Source organism: Mesocricetus auratus, unplaced genomic scaffold (assembly GCF_017639785.1).
Source record: "Mesocricetus auratus isolate SY011 unplaced genomic scaffold, BCM_Maur_2.0 Super-Scaffold_100023, whole genome shotgun sequence".
In the NCBI taxonomy this organism is placed as follows: Eukaryota; Metazoa; Chordata; class Mammalia; order Rodentia; family Cricetidae; genus Mesocricetus; species Mesocricetus auratus.
The window spans coordinates 17,337,842-17,350,843 of NW_024429204.1; the positions used below are offsets into that span (position 1 = coordinate 17,337,842).

Sequence of the window (13,002 nt, forward strand, 5' to 3'; positions counted from 1 at the left end):
GTTCCAGAACAGCCAGAGCTACAGAGTGAGACCCTGTCTCAAAAAAAATATCAATCAATAAGTAAAAACAAAACAGTGCTTGGATTGAAATTTCCCTTGGCCTTTCCAGGGTCTGTCCCACGCCATCTCCCAGCTGTCGGAACAAGGATAGTTGTGTTCATTCCACGAGTCACCCTCTGCACACTGGCTTTAAAAAGAAATGTTTTTGCCCACGGTCTTTGTTCTCCTCCCTACATGCAACCTAAGGATAGATTTTTTTTCTGTTTTGTTTGGGGTAAGCTTTACTCAGTGTTATCCTACCCATGTGGGTAACGTGCACATGTGTGGGTGCGCACACTAGGGCACATGTGCAGCAGTAGGATGAAAACTTGGTGGCATTGGTTCTTTCTTTGTACCTACACATGGGTCCCGTGAACACTGGTCCCTTGGGCTTACATAACAAGCACCTTTCCCCTCTGAAGCATCTCACTAGCCCTAGACCTTTTGAAGACTTGTCTTTTTACCAGAAGTGATCTGATACCAAATATGGAGATGGTCTTCAATAACGTGCCAGAGTTGTGCAATACAGACCCTCCTTTATTAGATGTCAATTGGAAGAAGCGCATAAGCACTTCTGTAATTCCCCGAGAGGAGGGAAATGACATGGCCACGGACTGCTGCCCTCCCAAAATTTCCGTCCTCACTGAGAAAGCCATACAAAGCAGACAATATGGAAGATGAAAACGCAAGCCAATGAAAAGCATTCCCAAGTACCAAGTGAGAATAAGATTGTGATGGAGGCATTTGCTGGCACATCTATGACACTGAAATTATAAGCTGCACTTATCTGCATCTTCACATGATGCTACGTCACTTCAGAGATGAAGTCTATTCTCTAACTTTAAAAAGCAGATGTTACAGGTTTATAGAAGTCGGCTCTGAGGGACGTTGAAGGCTAAAATGGATATACACAACTATATATATATATATATATATATATATATACACACACACACACACACACACAACAGCATCGGTGCTGTGTGTTCCTTTTCACTGAAGTATGATGTCATGATTCAACAAAATGCAAATGCAAATTACAATTTATTTCTTTCAAATCTGTAATTCACATAGGAACAGGCAAGACTACTTAAATTGGTTGATTGAAACCCCCTTTTCAAGGACATTTCAATTCATTGTATACACAGAGAGAGAGAGAGACAGAGAGAGAGACAGAGAGAGAGAGAGAGAGAGAGAGAGAGAGAGAGAGCTATAAGCCTTTGGTATCATTCATTCTGCAGATAAAAAAAACATGAACTACTGACAATTGGATTGAACTATTGGGAAGAGTCTAACTGATGACAAGGACTGTTATCAAAACTGATTCCATCCTATACTCACAATCATATTTCACTCTGAATCGTCTTGCTAAGAGGAAAATTCAAATCTGGAAGCTGGCCAATAAGAGAGGCAATATTTAAAGTTTCAAGTATTTTAGTCTAGCCTAAAGCTAGATGGACTTGTTTCTTCGAACAGCTTGGTTCCACTGAGGAGGTTACACATTGTTCCGTATCAGTCCTACCTATTCTCCTTGGTGATCAGCCCAGGTGTCTGTTGAAAACAAAGTCCTAGCCCGGTGTTGGTGGCACACGCCTTTAATCCCAGCTCTCGGGAGGCAGAGGCAGGCGGATCTCTGTGAGTTCGAGGCCAGCCTGGTCTACAGAACAAGTTCCAGGACACCCTCCAAAACAATGCAGAGAAACCCTGTCTCGGGGAAAAAAAGAAAAAGAGAGAAAACAAATGCCTAAGACAGGCTGTGGCTTCGTCTTCCAACTGCATGAAAACACAACCAGTTTCCTATGTCTGATGTCCTGTTCCAAGCCTAACCTGCAGGCAAAGGCTTGGAACACTCGGCTGGAGACTGGAATGCAATCTTCCACCTCTTCTAGAGTATGTAACGCATGCACGCTCATCATCCTTTCTCGACTGAGCTGCCCCTCCCCCTTCCTTCTGAGTGCTGTCATCTCATCCCTCAGCAAGCAAGCTCCATCAGCTTATACACAGACCCGTGTGTCCGTTTCCACCACTTCCTAAGTATAGAACTTTCTAGAAACAACCACTGCTCTCTCTTCCCCTCTTCATAGCTGTTGGAGCAGATTTCATAGGGTAGGGGAAGGTGGGGTAGACAGGTAGGGGAGATAGTGACAGAGCAGGCAAAATGAAGAAAGTGGTCCACTTGGCAAGTTTTGAAACATCTGCACTCTGAAAACATTGTGCTTATAAACACATTATGTTCATAGGTAGAATGACTTCACAAACTACAGAAAAAGCAGAATTCTATGTCACTTAGATGAAAACTATAATATTTAAGGTTAACCTCCAGACCAGTGGTTCTCAACCTGTGGATTGCTACCCCTTTGGCAAACCTCCATATCCAAATATATTTACATTATGGTGCATAACAATAGCAAAGTTACAGTTATGAGGTAGCAACATAATCATCCCCCCCAATATGAAAAACTATATTAAAGGAAGGTAGTAACCACTTCTCTAGGCCATTTGAATAGTACTCAGTGTAATGAACTGCATAAATCTGAGTAGCAAATCTGCTAGCAACCAAAAATACATCATCAGGGCTGGAGAAATGGTTCAGTGTTTAAGAGCACTGCCTGTTCTTTCAAACGTCCTGAGTTCAATTCCCAGCAGTCACATAGTGGCTCACAACCATCTGTAATGAGATCTGGTGCTTTCTTCTGGCATGCAGGCATACATACAGGCAGAACACTGTATACATAATAAATAAGTAAATCTTAAAAAAACAAAAGAACATGTCATCACTTCCAAAAAGACGCTGTCAACTCCATCAACTACAAATGTAGACACTGGCCTTAGAACTAAACAGAATGCAAAAGCTATGCCATACACCTTTTCTGACATATGTTGCACTCATAGGTCTTGGGATGCCTAGTGAGATTTTCTATTTTCTAATAATGTTATTAGCTGTGCTTTTCATTCTGTATGTACTTGAAAATCCACCACTCATTTAGTCGCTTCTCTCAAACCAATAAAAATGATGATAAATTGGACTGAGTTACCGGATATTTATTGGTCAAGTATTCACAAGCTCACAAATCCTGTTTTGTCATTCCAATGTCATATTGCTTCGAGTTCAAAGAGTACACATGTCTCCCTGGGTACTTCTGTGTTGCAGACCTCTCCATGACTCCAGGCACACCGCATCCCCTTGCATGCCAGTGTGCAGACAACTTCATGCATACACATTTCCTCCCCATCCTAAAGATAAGTGGAGTGACCACGCCGGATGTTTGAAACAAAGATATAAAACTAAAGCGCAGTTAAATTTCCTTTGAAATTTGATTTCTGCCACCCATTTACCTTAATGTCCTTTCCCTGAGCTTTGCAGCTCACTCTGGTCATTTTACACCTCCTTCACATCGCAGGACCTGGGAGAACACTTACTTCTCCCTGCCTCTAATAGATGACCAGGTCTTAACGATAAAGTCCAGCTAACAAGTGCGCTAATTAATTAATTATAAGTTTCTTTGCATGGTCACAGTCTTGGAGCAGACATCTCAGTTCACAGTGCAGCATTCATGCATACAAAAACATTCTCTGTTGTCACCCAGGAGCTCCAAGAGCTACCAGAACTAACCCAGAAGCTGCATGTGGGGGTGGGGGGACCATAGCAGAGTTTGCAGGGATTCCTGGAATCTACATTTCCCCCACTTTGATCTTTTTTATTTAAGCAGAAATGAACCTCAGTGTGTAGAAAGCAGGGAAGTTGCATCAAAAAGAAGTTTAAGAATAAAAACCACCGGCCGGGCATTGATGGCGCACGCCTTTAATCCCAGCTCTCGGGAGGCAGAGGCAGGAGGATCTCTGTGAGTTCGAGGCCAGCCTGGTCTACAGAGCTAGTTCCAGGACAGCCTCCAAGACAATATAGAGAAACCCTTTCTCGGAAAAAAAAAACCCACTGAAGGATAATCTAAACCCTGAATCACCAGTGCAAATCGTATGGCATCCTAAGACTAGAGTTCACATAGGTAGATGGGCTTAGTGAACTATCACTAGATAGCATGAAGGCTTACGATGATGATTCTATCAACAATTCAAGAAGTAGTTATTCTGTAGGATATTTAATGCTACCTAACGCACTATCCTACAGATCTGGCTAGTCTCCCTGAGGTAACACTGTCACATCCATTCTCTCTATTTCCTACAGCGTATGGAAATAATTTATTATATGAGCAAGGTTTTCAGGGGGTAATACATTTGATCCATGCTTTTCAACTTTTCTGGTTAGAGATCTCACACCTTTCAGAGGGGATGAAGCAGGATAGAGGGACCTGGGAATTTTTCAAATATAGAACAGAAGCCTTCTAAGCTGAGTCTCACTTTGGAGGACTGAATTTAAAGTGGTTTGTTTGCCCGTGACCATTGAACTTGCTAATATGGACCTAGGGTGCCGGACCTCCGTGATTCAGTTCCCAAAAAAGTCAAGTTTGAAAATAATGCAGTCGTTAAAGAAACAGCATTTATTCCTGTCAATATCATTGAAAGGAAGGGGGGGGCAGGTTTCTTTAGGCTCATTGGAAAGACCGGGCAGTGGGCTATGCTCGGAGCCACATGTCCACACGAAGGCCCTGTCTGTTCGTCACAATCAGCCTTAGCAGGAGTGAGAAAGAGGGCTTTGAAGACAGCATTGCCTCCAATAAAAACAGCATTCTCTTCTGGCCCAGTGACCCCTCTCCTCCCTCTGCTAGGAAACACAATGAAGTTTTGTCCATTTGGCTGCCTGGGGCCACAATTTTTTTTCAGATCTGTTTTCTCATTCTTCAAACTATACCTCACCTCAGCTCCCTCACCCACGTTTCGGATTATGCCTTCAACCTTCCCAAGCCTATTTCAAGTAACTTGCTTGCTGTCTGGAAGATCTGCTATCCCATCATACCTTGTTTCATAATACTCATTCACGGGGTTGTAATGACAGGTGGTGTTTCACAGTGCCCCACTGAAGAGATGCAGAGAAACACCAGAGTCCCAGGAAGACAGAAGCCGCACTGTGATGTCAGAGCAAGGGAAGAAAATATTGCCCCCTAGAGTGCCTGTCATTTCAAATGTGATTTTTTTAGTCCTGAAACCATCAGCAGCTCCAATTTCCAGGAAATGAACCAAGTCATTGCTTCAGACCAGGTCAGCAGAGCCCCCTGGGCCTGCACAAGGGGTCCTTTATGAAGCCCCACTCTGCTCGATGAACTGCAAAGGAGCCCCTTTCACTCCCGGCAGCTGCGTGAGCTAGGGAGTCAGGAAGGCTCGGGAAAACTCACCTTGCCTTTCTGCAGAAGAAAATACAGCCAGTGCAGAGCTGCTCTCGAAGCTCTCTAAAGAGCTAGCTCACTTAGAGGGTCCCCTTATTCTCAGGGAAATCTTAGCCCCAAAGTTCTGAATTTCTAAAGTTTCAAAAAAAAAACAGTTCCTCTCCTCTCTCTCTCTCTCTGTCTGTCTCTCTCTCTCTCTGTGTCTCCCTCTTTCTGTGTCTCTCTGTCTCTCTGTCTCTCTGTCTCTCTTCTCTCTCTCTCTAAGAAAGAAAAACCAACTTCCTTCCTTCTCACTCCTAGGACCTAACTTTCTGGTAGCAATAATGTGCTTCATAACACATGGCAACACGGCTCTGTACCACATGGAGCTTGTCAGTCTCGTCTCTCTGTCATTAAACCAATACCTGCTCTCACTGCACTTAGAATCTGGCTTTATTTACAAACAAAGGTTCTCACTGTTGTCAATATTTGTAAATTTTAGCATGCAAAAATTTAAAGTCAGTTATTAGGATGTGATGGTTAAATTCTCTGATTAAAATGACATACTTGGGGGCTGGAAGGTGCCTCACTGATTAAGAGCACTGGCTGTTCCTCTAGAGGATCTGGGGTTCAATTCTCAGCACCCACATGACAGCTCACAACTGTCTGCAACTCCAGTTCCAGGGAAGATGCATTTGCATGCAGGCAAAATCCCCATACACATAAAATAAAGTAAACAAACCTTTAAAAATTAAAACAGCATGCTTTACAACTAAATTATCAACATAATTGGTTTGTGCCAGAGAAATCTTGGGCTAAAATAATTGCCCTTCAAGGTCATCTAAAAAGTGAATGACTGAAGAACTTGACATGAATTCCCTAAGTGCACAATACTGTTAAAGAATCAAAAATACTAGTAACTGCTAGCTAGGCTTACCTGTGGGAGGTCCTTCATCCCATTCTGCCCTCTTGATTCGACTTGCTGTGAATCCTAAGCAGATATTGACACCAATGGCAAAGGTAAACAAGGATATTACCTACAGGAATAAAGAAACAGAGTTGTCAAACACAGCTAGATTAGATGGACTCAAAACCCATGGAAACAGTTCAGATGAGTTCAGCAACTCCAGTCCTGCCCATTCCGAAAGGCATTCTCGGATGATGTCTGGATTTCAACAAGGAGGAAAAAAAAATCGAATTCAAATAGAAGTGACTTGGAAGATTGGGCAGTTCGCTAGTCACCGCATCCTCCGCCTACCTGGTGTGACCCGAAAGAGCCTTTTCTTGCCATGCCGAGGGATTCTTGGAAAGCCTCGGTGGCAGGGTGTTCTTTTCGTGCCCTGAAAGCACTGCGTTCGTTCGGGGCTCTGAATTCAGTCTATTAACTCCAAGCAATCCCACCTGGGAAGCTGACAGGCGCATCTGATTCGTCCAGAGTGCGATTTCATCACAGTTGGTTCACAAATTGCAACTCGGAGTTTAAGAGGCTTAAGGCAACATCCTTCTTGGCCCCACCCCTCCCGGCCGGCCCCTCCCCTCACACGGACTCTTTCATGTGGTATCCTTTGGCAACAGGGGGATTTCTTAAGCAGCAGTGGCCAGTAATTGTGCATGTTCGCTTTTCTTCCCTCACAAATGCATGGTTTGTCAAAAGAGAAACCAAATGTATTTTATCCGATAAAAATGAAACAGAGCTGCCCAGAACTTCCCATCAGCTCGAAGCTTTTGCTGTGTCTACAATCCCACAACTTCAGTTTTTTTTACAAGAAAAAAAAATCTTAACAATTTATAAACCAACACATCTCTGTCTTTCCCATTTGTTTATTTTGCTGGCAGTTGGGATGACCCTGCCGCTGTATAACTACGCTCTCGGCTACTTCTGGTTCCTCGGGAGCTTCTCACAATGGAATCTTCCAAAATTGCAACTCGCACAAGAGATAGCATTATTTCTTCGCTCCATGTTGTTAAATTTTACAGAAGTAACTTTTATCAAAATGCTGGGCCTGCCAGCTAAGCTGCATAAAGTTCTTCTTCGTGTGAGGAAAGACAACATCCTTCAGTCTCTACCCATTCCTGACAAAGGTTAACTTGTTTGTAGGGTAGGAGGCGGGGGCAAGAAGCAGACATAAGAGACAGTAGCCGGGAGCTCGGTCAGCCTTGAATCGAGCTGGGAAATGGCAGTGTCTGCAAGAACTCCTGTTAGCTGCTCATCTAGCTTGAGGAGGCTTTGTCCTGTGAGGCTGGTGGTGTGTGTGCTGAAGCTACTATCCTAAGTAGTTCTAACAACTTGGCAACCACACCAGAACTAGAAGTCTCTAAATCGGAAAGACGTTTACATATTACATGCTTTTAGGATTCAAATGAGAGAAGGGTTGTTTTGGGCTCCCCGCCCCCCCCCCCGCCCCGCTAGGCCCCTTGACTATAGTTCTTGCAGAGCACATATGTGCGTACGTAAACAAACAGGAACCTTCCATGCAGCAACTGCTAAAGGAGCCCCCGTGGCTCTGCTCGCATAAAACCTGATAGCTCAAAAGCCAAGCGCTTGTTTACGTGGGCTGCAGAGTAAGCCTGGGTTTCATTATAAACTCTAGACTTTAGTAAACAGCTCATTGAAAAGAAGAAATGGCATTGCCAGACACTCAGTTGCTCTTCTCTGATCCTCTTAGCTTTGCACTCTTGCAGAGGGGGGCTGGCTATGAATTTATCTACAAGCCTCTTGCTTTAGTCTGTATGCCAAGCTAAACTGATCTGGAGTTGATTATTTAGCAAGGCTTCTAGAAGATGTTAACCCCATGGAAGATTTTTCGACTTTTATATCCAATCTCAAGATGCAAACCTGCTGCTTGGAGGGAAATCTGTAAACCAAAAGGAAATCATCGAGTCCATACTCTTATTTCACATACTACAAAGGGTCTAAAAACTGCCTCCTTTTCTCTCTAGACTCTCCAGGCCTCCAGATCCCAGCAACTTGAGATGGTCCCTGGCATTTGATTATAGAAACCCATCTCATCTCTAAGACAATGCAGGCTCTCCTTGGGTTGGGGGGGGGTGGGTGCAGCTTAGAACTGAAAATCAGTTTTTACTTTATTATTTTATTTTATGGCATGCAATCTAGCTGTGCAGGAAAAAGAGGCCACAAAGTGTGATAGCAAGTTAATGCTTATACATGTGTGATTCTGTATGGCCCTGGATTACTCGTTTATCCAAAAGGATCAAGAACAGCCACTGTTTATGTTAATTATTCTACCAAAGAACTGTATCTTCACCAGGTTATTGTGTGTCATAGACTTGCTGACACATACTCACATATGCATGTACATACCTACATATACATGCCAATACACAAACACACATTTATGCACACACATATACACACTCAAACACATGCATATACACAAACACACACATACACACACATATAAGGACATATACACATACATAAACACACAAACAAATACATGCACCATCTAGCTGTAGTTAAGCAAATTGTGTGTGCTTTATATGTGCATATATGTGTGGGTACATGCACTCTCCATGTGTAGACGTGTGGAGGCCACAGGAGGGCTTTGAGTATTCTGCTCTATTACTCTACCCTTTATTTCCTTGAGATAGTGTGTCTTGTTGAAGCCAAGGCCAGGCTGGCAGCCAGAGATCCCCAGCAAACCTGATGGCTTCACTCCCAACAGGGCTTGAAGAGCAAGACATAAAACAAGCAGATTTTTACTACAAAGTTATCATTATACATTAGCTGTTGGAGGGTAGTCAAAGTTCCTACTTTGGCATCAGATTAACACTAAAATATAATTACTTCTCCTTATCTCAAACAGAGAAAACCAAACACCTGGTAGTGTATACAACTGGTCCAAAAATTCACCTAAATAATAGGACTACAATTCAAAATCTTTTATAAGAAAGTTCACCTGCTATGGTGTTTAAGAATTTGGCAGAAAGACACACATTGCTGGTTGATCCAGTACAGCAGAGAGAGTACAGAAGGAGGCTTTTAAGCTTAACTTCCAGTGTGGTTTATTAACCCAGCCATATTTCAGAGAACACTGCCCTCTGGCAGAGAAAAACCTAAACATCTTTTAACCATTTCTGCCTCAAAAAATCACTCTGGTTCTCCTTTTTGGCCCATAGGGACCCCCTGGGGTGCAGGTATTAAAATGTGATATTTATGCCTTACTCTCAGAAATTCTGCTCCACTAGATTTTAGGATTAGAAGGGAGAAAGGAGGGTTTAGGGGACAGACAAAAAGGGCACAATCACTCATTCTGATGCAAGTCATACCAAGACCACATTTCAAATAACAACATGCGGAGTTAAATTACAGATGCCCCACTTGTTGAATGGCTTGGCCTAGTTTATAATGTAATTTTAATCTATTAGTGATAACGTCCAATTTCATTGGACTTCAAGTTTCAGCCTCTTTATAGCAAGCTGGGGGGTTCTGAAGGCAGAAGAGGTGTCATCTTGATGCTGTGAGCTGCATGATTTGTTTACTTTGCTGTTTATACAAAGCAGCAGTGTGTTGCTTGATTGCATTATAGCAGTTGCATTTCTATAAATGCACAGTCCATCTTTTCACGAAAGGAGTCTATGGATCCTTGTTCTCAAGCCCTGATCAGGATAGGAAGGCTTGAGGTGACCTGTGAGATTTGAAAACTGTGTGATTGACACTTGTCATTCTTGCTCCCATTTCTGAAACCATCAGGAACTCACTAAACTTTGTCTAAATCCTGTTTCTCATTATGCTTGACTTGACTTGGCTTAGTATTATTCCAACTGTAGCTACAACAAAACATCATGAACATTAGAAAACGGCACTCTTGTGTATTTCCCCTAATCTAGTGGAAAAGTCATTACGTCTTGTCTTTAAATTCTGTTTTGGCTGAGGACTACTAGAAAATTCAGAATTTACAAAATGAACAACAGTCTTTGTTTCCCAACCCAATGGGTAGACTGTTTTGACAACTAAAAGAATAACAAGCTGGCTCATTGCTTCCACTATTCTGGACTGCAGATGGGACTTACGATGCTAAACCACAAAAGCAAAGTTTTGTGGGTAATATATGTTCCCGAGGGTTAGCCAGTTGAGAAATAGCAAATTTCAGCTCAAATGCCAAGAGGGCTTGTTCTCTGAATTATCATACAATTGAAAGCTGAAATCAACACTATCATGTTTTCCAGTAGGTTTAATTTATGTTGTAACTGTCTATTTGCTACCCATAGAATCTACCAAGTATCCCACACCACTATAATCTGTGAATATCCATTCATCATTCGGGTATTCATTAACTTCTATGTGTCCTACACACTGTTCTGGGTAATGGGAAGCTGAACTAGACATCATTCAAGTCTTCACCCTCAAACTAGACAGAAAGGTAACTGTGAAATTGAAACTGTAGTAAGCACAGACATACCGAAGTCAGTGGTGTTTTGACAACATGGAATGAGGCTCACCCTAGTTGGGAAGGCTTGCAGAAGAACTTTGTAAAGTCAATTGGGCTGTGATTTGAAGGGTACGTGGGAATGACTGGATTCAGACAGGATAAAGAATTCTAGACCGAGTGACCAGAATGTACAAACATTTTGTGTAGGCTGAAGGTGAAATTCATGATGACCAAAGATCAGCCAGCTTGAATAGGGTTGGGAGAATGAGAGTGGGCAGAGAGTGAGGAGAAACTGCAGAGGTTAAGGAAGGCCAATCATGTGACTTGTTCAAAGGTAACCTTAATGGCATTATCTTTATCCTGAAAGCAATGGAAAGCCTTTAGAAGGCTTAAGAAGGTAGACATTTAATCAGATTTTAAAGCTAATCTCTTTGTGGTGTGGATACAATCTGTAAGAATTGGATACAGTTTGGGGGCTTAAAAAGGATGGTGCTAAAAAATAAGAACCAATCAGTCAATCAATAAAAGGATGGCAGATGGTGCTTAGCTTGCCCCAAGGAGGCTATAGTTGTTGTAGTCAGAAAGAAAAGGCTAAGAGTTAGGGGAAAGATCTGTTAAACCAGGTACAAGTATTGAAGGACAAATGGGTGTTGAGTATGGATTTTGAGTTGATGAATATCAATTATTATAACCACGTAATCTCAGGAAAGTTACTTCTTACATTTTAAATGAATATGTAAAATATATTTAAATGGGATACACACATATAAATACAACCATATGTCTGGAGAGATGGCTCGGTGGAAAATCATGTGCCTCACATGTGTGAGGAACACAGTTTGGAGTACCACAAGCCGTGTAAGAAGCTGAACTTAGTGTTACGTCTGCAATTCCAGCTTGAGATAGGAGTAGGGAAAGGAGACCTGCCAGAAACTCATGGGCTGGCTTTGTGTACACAGTAGGGAACAAAAGAGACCTTGCCTCAGCACCAAAAGTTGGCCTCTGACCTCCACACAGACCTTGAGAAATATGTATTCATACCCATGAACCTGCACACACACACACACACACACACACACACACACACACACACAAAAGATACATGTATTTGTTAATGCCTTAGGATTGGTTAAAATAAAGGACACAGCTGGTAGTTTCAAAATATTTGTCTAGAATTTTCAAAGCCATCTAAAGCAGTTGATACAGAACAATGTGACTTGAGACCTTGAACATAATAAATTCATAACAAAAGAGGTTTTGAAAGAATTAGCCCCCAGGAAATAAGTCAGCTTTGCTCCTAACTCTGGTTGATAATAAAACACTTTAAAATTGAAAAACATCATTTAAGTGTTTAGTTTCCACTGTGTGTTCAAGAGTTCAGCAAACAGAAAGAGACTGTCCATTGGGAGACCCTTAGAAAAGCTTCATCTTGGAAGTGACTTTGTAATGCATCATGTACCACCTATGCATGCTTGGTGGGATGATGACTACAAATAATTGTTCCTGGTTTTGTGTTTTGTTTTAACAACTTCTTCCTTTCTCTCTCTTTTTAATTATATATGCTTTAATATTATTACTTTTTCTTCTTCTTTTGAGACAGCGTCTCACTGTGTGGCTCTGGCTATCCTAGAACTCACTGTACAAACCAGGCTGGGTTCGAACTCACAGAGATCAGCCTGCCTCTGTCTCCTGAGTGCTGGGATTAAAGGTGTGTGCCACCATGCCAGGCTATGGTGTATGTGTGTGTGTGTGTGTGTGTGAGTGTGTGTGTGTGTTCATGTATGCCACAGCACATGTGTGGATGTTACAGGACAACTTGAAGAAATCAGTTCTTGCCATCAACTGTGCAGGTCTCAGATATCAAACTCAGTTCATCAGGCTTAGCAGCAAGCTCCTTCACTCACTGAGCCATCTTGTTAGCCCAAAGTAATTGCTTTTTCGGCAGTTTCAGCACAGGATTGACAATTTCCTTCCAGTGTCTTTAAGAAGGAAGTACCATTATCTTCGCTTCCTGAAGATGAAAAGGGTAAAAAAAAGAAAAAGAAAAAAGAGGTGCACAGAGAGTATGTGACATCTCTGGAATGGCTGTGTAAGTGACTAAGCCTGGGCTAAACACCAAGTCTTCTAAACCAACCTAGTCCTCCCTCCTCTAGAGCCTGGCACCTCTCTCTTACACCACACGAAGGCCTCAACTCAATGCATCCAAAGTGCAGCTACCTGAACCACCAGCTTGCCCTGCAGACTTCATTTCCCTTCCTGGGAGCTGAAACACTCCTTCTATTACAATGCTTCTTTCTCTCATCCCTGACCAG

General features: G+C 42.4%; 1 protein-coding gene across 11 annotated transcripts in view; it reads right to left on the reverse strand.

Annotated features, from left to right (window-relative positions):
* Enpp2 (ectonucleotide pyrophosphatase/phosphodiesterase 2) overlaps positions 1-13,002 on the reverse strand; it is a 114,035-nt gene that overhangs the window by 74,489 nt on the left and 26,544 nt on the right. For 6 of the 11 annotated variants that reach the window (XM_040730340.1, XM_040730342.1, XM_040730339.1 and 3 more), the window contains exon 2: positions 6,235-6,334. In XM_040730340.1, the coding sequence (XP_040586274.1) occupies positions 6,235-6,334 (100 nt within the window). Of the gene's footprint in view, positions 1-6,234; positions 6,335-6,555; positions 6,693-13,002 lie in introns of those variants that run through there. The other 5 variants (XM_040730349.1, XM_040730348.1, XM_040730347.1 and 2 more) reach the window with 1 other exon arrangement.